The following is a 9,395-nucleotide window of genomic DNA, read 5'->3' as shown; positions in this document are numbered from 1 at the left end:
GTTTGATATGAATAAATACATCAACCCCTTAAATCCTTAGATAGTTAGGGGGAAAGCTTGGTAGAGCTCCCATTCCAGTGAGCAATGTGGAAGACAAGGGCCAAATAATTATGATGTCTTCATTTCTTTTCTGGCGGTGTGGATTCCCAAAGTATTTAGCCCTGGGGAAGCCATGAACTTTGCAGGAAAACTGTACTGGGTTAAAAAGTAAGTAACCCTAAAATTAAGTTGGACTACTTGAAACTATATAAATAGGATGGATAAAATATACCAGGGAAAATTAACCAAAATTACTCCAAAACATTTTGAAAATTTTAATGTATACACCCACAAATACTAGTGGTTACAATTTTACTCTAAAATATGAAAATATGGGGCTGCAAAAAGCATATTTAAGTTTGTATATTTTTGTAAAATGACAAATGTCACATTAAGGACCAAAATTATTAAAATTAAAGATTGCTTATTTCAGAGATTTGTGAAAATACATTTTATTTCTTAATTTAAATTTTCAAGAAAGAGAAAAAAATCGCAAAAAAATATAATTCAGCAGCTAAAACCTGACTAGCTTCTATATAAACCAGTAAAACAATAAACATAGGATTACATAGTAGTATGAACTCAAAATAACATGGGGAGTGCAATATACTCAAACCCCAGTCTTTCAGCAAATTCATCAGAAGTAGAATTTAATATTTATTAAAACACATCAAAAATACATTTCTTCTACTTCAATACCTGAATGTGTTCCTACCTACTTTGGAGCTTCTACATAAATCAGCAGGGCTATAGTTTCAACATTTAAGTAATTTTATATTTTTGTATTTTAAAACAGTTGAATTTGTAAAAACAATGGGAAACTGATCAATTTTTTCTGAGCCTTTTCTTAACTATGCTAGCAATTGGGAATACAAATTGTGATTGTGAAAAAATCTTGATCAATCAGAATCTGTTTCACAATTAAATTGCTAAGAAAAACAGATTAGAAAATCAATGACTCTGCCTCCCCAAAACTAAATGTGAATTAGAATTGAAAAAAAATATCATACAGAACACCTTCAGTTTAGAAGTTATATTTCAGTAAAATGAGGGGACTGGTCAAGGGTATAAAGGGTTTCTATTAGCTAATACATTTACATGTCAATGTATTTGTGTACATATGAGTAAAATAAAAATAGAACATTCATCTGTAATGATTACATTATATTATAATTTGTATACGTTTTCATTTACAATTATAACAAAAAAAAATCACAATTATACTTTTCAAGATTTTCAGTAAACCATATCATTTGGCTCAGATAGCTTGCCATGTCACAATTAAAATAAATAGTTATCACATATTTCCATTGGAATAAATACAATTAATTTTTCGTGGTTTTCGCGCGGGCAACCGTGAAAAAATTTTGTGTTTTTTGCGCGACAATCCGTAAAAGTTGTGGTTTTTCCCAATCCAATTCTTTCAAGTTTTTTTTTTATTGGAAAATAATGGAAAATCATGGATTCTAGTTTTGTCATACTTTTTTGAAAAAATCTGAAAAATTCAGATATTGATAAATAAGCCCCTTCATTTTCTAATATTTCGAGAGAAAAACACTTTGAGGCAAAAAACAATATTTTGGTGGTATAGTTTAGAAAAAAATATCCTACATCATTTAATGATACTACTAAAGTTGGTTTCTAATAGCTTTTTTTCCATGAAAGATTGCTTTAAGGGATCTTTTGACTTCCTGGTTCCTTAAAGCATAAATAAGTGGGTTGAGGACAGGTGTAACAGTTGTGTACAGTAAAGCAGATTGTCTGTCTTGCTCCAGACTATCATTGGTGGCTGGTCTTAGGAACCTGGTGATGAGAGGTCCATAGAACAGAAATACAACAGTCAGATGTGATGTGCAAGTGGAAAAGGCTTTGCGTCTTTCATGAGCAGAACGGACTTTGACTAGATGGATTCCAATGAAGACATAGGACAAAAAAATTAGGCTTGAAGTGCTGACTGCTAAAAACCCAGTTATTAAAGTAACTAAATTCTCATTGAGACTTGCATCTGCACAGGCTAACATGAGCAGTGGTTTTATATCACAGAAGAAGTGATTAATTCTGTCTACCCTACAGAAAGGCAACTTGGAAGTTAGAATTGTGTGTGTTAATGAATAGAATACACTCAGAACCCAACAGCCAGAGATAAGACGAAAACAGGCACTCTTTGCCATAATGATATTATATCTCAGGGGGATACATATTGCCACATATCTATCATAAGACATGGTAGTGAGTAACATGGCTTCTGTACACCCAAAGAAGTGGAAAAAAAAGATTTGTACTATGCAGTTCTGGACAGATATCTTTGATTCTTTTATCATCAAGCCACTCATCATTTTAGGAACTGTGGTTGATGAGTAGACAATGTCAAAGAAAGAGAGGTTACCAAGAAGAATATACATTGGAGTGTGTAGATGCCTGTCCATTATAACCACTAACAAGATACAGATGTTTCCTAGTAAAGTAAACATGTATAGAATCAAGAAAACTATAAAAAGTACAGTCTGGAAAAATGGACTATAAGTCATCGACAAAAGAATGAATTCCTTCACCAGCGTCTGATTTGTCTCTTCCATCTTCCTTAATAGATAAACAGGAAATAAGAAATTGTAGAATGAAGGTACAACAAACTAATGCAATCACAATAAAATACATTATCTATTCTGTTTTTGCAGGTTTTGAACTTCTTGCTTGAATATTTGAAGTAGTTTTTCAGTTGTGGAACTGGAATACATCATCCAAGAATCTAGGCTCCCTGTTAGAAACCTCAAGGATGGTTCTTCTTACTGTATGTACTGTAGTGAAATTGTACTTGACTGGTTGCTTAAACTAGAACAATATTTTTTTAATTCCATAATGTCACATGTCAGTTACTGAAAAAATAAATAGTTAATGAGTGATACTGGAAACGTACTCTAGTAGAAGGGTTGACTAAGTGTCACCCAAGTAGATAGTTGTGAGTTCGAATTGGTGAGATTGCTCTGAGAGAGCAAGAGATAAGTATATTTCAGTGCGGTGATATAGAGAATTAGCAACTTAGTCACTATTAGAAAAACTTACCAGAGCTTCTTCTAACCCTGCTTCGGGTTACAAATTACCAGGGGTAGCTAGAAATTCTACTCTTTTAGCATAAAGAGTGCAATGGCACTCTTAGCATGAACCATTCCTGGCCCTGTGCAAGGGCAGAAGAGTTGAAGGTTAAGGAACACTGCCATATCAAGTGGAAGGAGTGCCAAAAGCACCCCCGAAATTAACAGTTACATTCAATGAGCTAAATTATGATTATACATTTGTGAGAAGAAAATATACATTTCAGGAACAGAGAAGGATATGAGCTGGCCAGCTGAAAATAGTATACAGCAGCCGGGCGCATGCTTCAGAGCATTCATTGTTCAAATATGTTCTCTACCTCTGGAATTTTATAGATTAATGATTAAATTGGCTGGGGAAAACATTAAGCTTCTTTATAAAACTACTGTGTGTCTCCGGAGATCAAATTAAAAAATAAATTAATAAATAAGTAACATTATTAGTCATGTAAAAAAATGAAAGAATCTTTAGGAAGAATCAACAAACTAGTAGAGCACTGAGAAGGACGCTTCACAGATGTCACTCTATCATGCTTCCAGTGGACCGGTTCAACATATTGCCCACCTTGTTTGTCATGGAGTGCTTATATATAATTATAACATAACTTTTAATATTGCTTATCACAACCACTCAACAACTAGAATCACACATATATCACCATGCTTGAACCTCTGGCATAGTAATGGATAATACCCTAAAATCACTGAAAAAGTGTGAAGGTGGAGCATTACTGGTAGTGGCCACACAGTGAGTCCTTGTCACATATGGCAAACCCAACCCCAAGGGAGTGACTGGATTCCTGTCTAAGCGTGCTCTTCTGCCTATAACAGCCATCTTTGTCTTTGGGCCTGGCCCTCAGCTACTAGTAAGCTGACAGTACTTACCACACGAGAATCCAGCAACTTCCACGGGGCAGGAAAGGGCACCAAATGTATACCCTGGGAAGTGCCAATAAGAAAGGAGTCGGTCATATCAGATAACAAGAGCAGCATTGTGAGGCAAACTCAAGCTCCGGAACAGGTCAGGGTCAGAACCAGAAAGTCACACAGGGGACAGGAGCAGGAAGTAGGAGTCAAAAGAACAGCAATCGCAGGGACCTGAGCACCTAAGACCAAGCATACTTGACATATAATGGGCAATGAGTGCAGAGCAGGGCAGACTAATGGCTAATACTGTACTGAGCACTTGAGGCCAGATTAGTAACAGCTGAGTTCACCATGCCTACCAGAGAATACAAATAGCTGTGAAAAATGACCTTAGTTATCTGCTTGTATAGCACATCAGTTTAAGAACCTGCATAACAATTTACAGGTCACAGCTTCAACTCCAGGCAATATGTTATGTTTCCTGATTCCATAAAATATTTTATTCTTGAGGTTGTGCCTTCTTTTTTTGTCTATTTTTTAATTAGACATTGCCTATTCCTGGTACAAATTCAGCAATATACGACAACAGTATTAATGTAAACTGGTTTGGGACTAGTTTTCTATATTTTTTTCAAATGTTTTTTTATTTTTGCATTTTACCACAACAACAATAAGACAAGTATGATTCCATGATAAGTTACAATAATTTCAATACCATACATATGAAATACAGTTTCCTATACTGTATATTGGCATGCAGGTATGCTTTCCATTATTCCTACGAGATCCTTCCCGGTGATATCATGTTCAGGTGTGACTCTGTATATGCTAGCTGCAGGTATTTGGAATGGTGGGATGTAGTGTCTATAGCCATGCTACCCTGGTACCCCTAGGATTAAAGACTCTATAGCCTTAAGTCAATCTCACTATACCAAGTCTTATTTTTGGAGCACCCTCTTGCAGCGTAGGTGAGTTGTATCAGAGGGATCTTATTTTTATAAGGTTTAGCAAGCTGTCAATTGTGGGGGGCTGGGGGGACATCCAGTTCAGGAGGATACATTTACTGGCATAGAACAATAGGGTACGGAAGAGAATTCTTATGACTGCTCTTGGGGTGACCTCATCTACTATGCCTAAGAGGTATAACTTGGAGGTTAACAAATAGAGCAGTGATGTTTTGTCCTGGGTATAGACAGGGTCCAGTAATCTCGGATTTGAGGACACAACCCGATATAGGTAGTTTGCCACTGGGGCTCTGCATTTGGGACACTGGGATTAGTCTGTTCATATAAAATAATCAATGTGGAGTTGGTGTAGAATTTTAAATTGAACTAGTCTATCTCTAGTTAAGACTAAGTAGTCATAGGCCCTGTCATTTGCCTTTTCCCAATCATCCTTCTCTAACTCAGGGATGTTTCTATGCCAAGTTGTGCCTGATGCATTTAACAGAGGCTTAATAGTGTATAGGAGGAGCAAGTATAGTGTTGTGACAAGTTCTTTGGTGGAAGTGGCTCTAATTCTATATTGGAGGTTGTAAGAGTTATAGTATTCCCCTCAAATTAAGTCCATACAGTCTGCCTCAGTTGGAAATATGAGAACCATGGAAGAGTCTCTTGAGTTTGGACATACTTTATCTCATTTCTGGGCCAGGGGGGGCTTTATCTCATTCCTAGCGTGCATAGGTCCATTGTGGCCAAATTTCGTCTGTTGCCATGTGCTGAAGGTGCAAGAGGAAGCAGTTCCCCATAAAGGCAAGTTAGGAGAAAGGATAGGTGGCACTAGTTTGCAGACTTTCAGTACTGCCATCCATGTCCTGTAGGGCATGAGTATGATCGGATGGTCAGTGTGTAGGTCAGAGAGTATGTGAAAGGGAATGTAGATATGTGATTTTATTGAGCTTGCTAATGTGACCTGGAGTGGGAAATTGGGATTGGACGGGTCTGGGCTGTCACTAGTGAATGTAGTAGATCTGAGCTGTTAGCGTGGGAGACCAAGTCCCCCTTCATTGACTGGAGCCTTCATCTTGGCCCTAGGAAATTTGGGTGGTTTATTTGTCTATAGAAAAATTTATGTTATGGGAATGGGAGAGCGTTGAAGCATGTAGATGAATTTAGGGAGGAATATCAGCTTTGACAAGTTAATCTTTCCATAGATTGAGATGGGGAGGTTAGCCCACACTTTCAGCTTCTATTTCATAGTGGAGAGGCTCAGCTCAAGATAGGAGGGTATGAAAGCATCCAAATCCTTGTGTGTAATGATAGTATTTGAAAAGGACCACCGAGACGAGAGGAGTGAGAGGGTATGAGTGGAGATTGATGTTGTTGTTATATTTGACTTCTCCCAATTAATATTTAGGCCTGAGAAATGTCCAAACTAGTCTAATATACACAGGACTACCTGGAGAGAGTCCCCTGGGGTGTCAAAGTATCACAGTATATAATTTGCATATAGGGAGATGCTCTATTCCACTCTCCCCAGGAGGAGACCTGTGATGTTGCCTCCCTGGTGGATCGGGATTGCCAGAGGATCTATGGCTAGGGCAATCAGGAGTGGTAACATGGGACATCCTTGTTGGTTGCCCCAATACAGGTTGAAAGTGGATGATAGGTTGCCGTTAGCTCTGACTCTCGCTACTTATTGTTTGTATGTCAACCTCATCCACTGAATAAATTGGTCCCCTAAGCCTAATTTCTTTAAGATTTCCCAAAGGTATGACCACAGACTACAGAGTCTAAAGCCTAGGCTGCATCTAAAAATACTATTATCCATGAGCTCTGGTTGCTGTAAGTTGCATATGCAGTAGATCTGTAAACAATCTGCTTCGTATTTACATTGGTGGACCTGGTGGGCATAAATACAGTTTTATCTGGTGATTTCCTCTATGACCTGTTTTATTCTGATGGCCAAAACTTTTGCAAATAAAGTGGCATCTGTATTGAGAAGGGAAATAGGCCAATATGATCCACAATTGAGGGGATTCTTCCCTTATTTCAGAATAATAACTCAGTGCTTTGTTAAAGGAAAACTATACTCCCCAATCATACCAAACAAACCATACATGTTAGGTCACATGAGCCAATTAACAGACAGAATCCTGTCTTTTGCTTTCACACTTCTTCCTGTTACAGTTAGAGTTGTAGTATTTCTGGTCAGGTGATCTCTGAGGCAGCACACAGACCATCATGAACTGGTGTTTCAAGGCAAGAGATGTAAAAGGGCAATATTTACTTAAATATATACCAGTTTGCTAAGATTCTTTAATATGCCACTTAATTTGATATAAACTATCTGTTGCTTGAGTATTCACTTTGGGGGTAAAGTTTTACTTTAAAGGAGGGAAGTAGCTGGTCTCCTTCAGTTGCATTCACTATGGTCTTATGTAACCAGGGAGAGAGATTTCACTGGAAGTTTTGTACCAATGTGGTGAAATGCCACCTTCTCCTCCAGCTCCCTAGCAGCTTTCTTTGTAGCACCTTTAATTGCCGAGGTAAGTGCTCCCCTCATTGTTGCTTTGCAAGCCTCCTAAACAGTCCCCATGGCTGCAGTTCCAGGGTTAAGGTCCCAGAACTCTTTAATAGCAGTGTTATTTGATTCCCTGATACTGGGTTATGACAACAAAGACACCAGAGCCATTCTCCAGGTCTGGGGATAAGGTCATCAGAGACAGCTTAAGAAGCATGATAGCAACCATTTGCCTGGATTTTTCTAGCACCAGAGGTCTGTGAGGTTCATAGTCTGGGCACTGAGAGGACATTTTTGCATGGTATGGGGCCTGGGGTCAGTCTGTCTAGCAAGGGGTTCAATAAAGCATTAAAGCCACCCATGAAAAGCATTGGGTTGGTGTAAAGCTTGCCAGTTTACCCATTATGGTATCCAGGGGTGCAATCGAAGGGAGGGGCATGTATAAATTAGCTATGGTCAGTGATTGGTTGGATATCATGCACAGGGTCAGACTGGGCCGGCAGAACACAGAGAAAAAGCGGTGGGCCCCAGCGCTCATGGGCCCCTGCTGGCCCAGGCCTGCTCCCCGACTGCCCCATAAGGACCACCACTGTGGCATTTGCACACTCATGCCCTTTGTGCATGCATGCCACGTTCACGAATGCAAGAACCGGCACTGTGAGTTTTAAAGTTAGGAGGGGGCCCCCGAGGACTGCCAGGAGGGGCCTTGTTTTTCAACCCTGGTGGGCCCCTAAGGCTCCAGTCTGACCCTGATTATGCACGCCATGAGCATATGTGAACCATAATGGTTGGTAGCTAGGTATAGCAGTTCAAATTGCACACCTTTATGGACCAGGATGGAGGAGAAAGTGGCATGATATGTGTGCGAGCCATGCCTTCTTAAGTGCCATAAACCTGTGGCCTACTAGGTATGTTTCCTGCAGGAGAAGGACATCAGGGACATATCTCTTAATGTAGTCAAACATTATCACTCTCTTAAACTTAGAGTTGATGCCCATGTTGTTCCAGGAAAAGATTTTAAGTGGGCTTCACATAGCTTGATTTTAAAAGTTCTATTGTATTTGTTAGTGGGTGTGAGATATACATTACTGTTATTAGAATTCCAAGTCATGAACAATAACAAATGAAACCAAACAACATGACAGTAACATCCCATTGAACCCATCCCACCCAACATGACCCGAGAACTTGGCAGGTGTCATTCCCAAAACGTTGTTAACAGGGGTGTGGTTGCCCGAGGGCAGCTAACCTAAGAGGCAATTATATATGTATATATAGTCTTAGTTTCTATAGTACCAAACTTATCAGGCAGATCATAAATTTCTTAAGGAGGCAGCAGTGTCAAAGCTTGACACGGGTAGCATGGGGCATCGATGGAGGGTACCTCGCAGTTGGCATATTGTGGTTGGGGGGAGGGGGCATATTGTAAAACAGCACCCTTATGAACCCAGGATGGATCGTTGTCAGAGTATAACCTGTCTGCTGTATCGCCCTGTGCAAGGTGGTTGAGCAAGTATCACTGTGTGAGATACAGTCTGTTGTGACAACCCAGTTGGGTATGAGTGTGGGCCCTGTAGGTGCATCTGTGTGACACTGGGTTTTGTTTGAAGGTGAGTGCTGTTGCTACCCTTCTGTTGCCCCTAGATAAGTATCCTGGGTTGTGGTGTAGGGAAATGCCACAGCAATGGGTTTAAATGAGAGTTGACCTCACATGCTACAGCATCAGCATTTAAGTCCATCTTAGTTGGGATGGCTATGGCTCGCTTTGGGGAACAGGTGCCCTGGTTGTCCGGCTAGTCACTTCTTGAACCAAGGTAAAGTACATGGCCCTTTCCCCAGCTTGGATTCTCAGCTTGGCTATGTAGAGCATGCCATATTTCAGATTTGCTTCCTGTAGGCGATGCTTGACACCCGTGAAAGATTACCTGTTGTCTCTGA

The 9,395-nt window shown here is 39.6% G+C and overlaps 1 protein-coding gene across 1 annotated transcript; it reads right to left on the bottom strand.

The window, feature by feature from the left end:
• Positions 1–1,667: 1,667 nt before the first annotated feature.
• Positions 1,668–2,615, bottom strand: LOC108699059 (olfactory receptor 5V1). Its single transcript, XM_018230919.2, has one exon. The coding sequence runs from the start codon at positions 2,613–2,615 to the stop codon at positions 1,668–1,670; it is 948 nt and encodes a 315-aa protein (XP_018086408.2).
• Positions 2,616–9,395: the final 6,780 nt, after the last annotated feature.

This window comes from Xenopus laevis, chromosome 8L (assembly GCF_017654675.1).
Source record: "Xenopus laevis strain J_2021 chromosome 8L, Xenopus_laevis_v10.1, whole genome shotgun sequence".
NCBI lineage: Eukaryota > Metazoa > Chordata > Amphibia > Anura > Pipidae > Xenopus > Xenopus laevis.
Note: the sequence above shows the minus strand (reverse complement) of the source record. Positions and strands in the feature narration are given on the sequence as shown.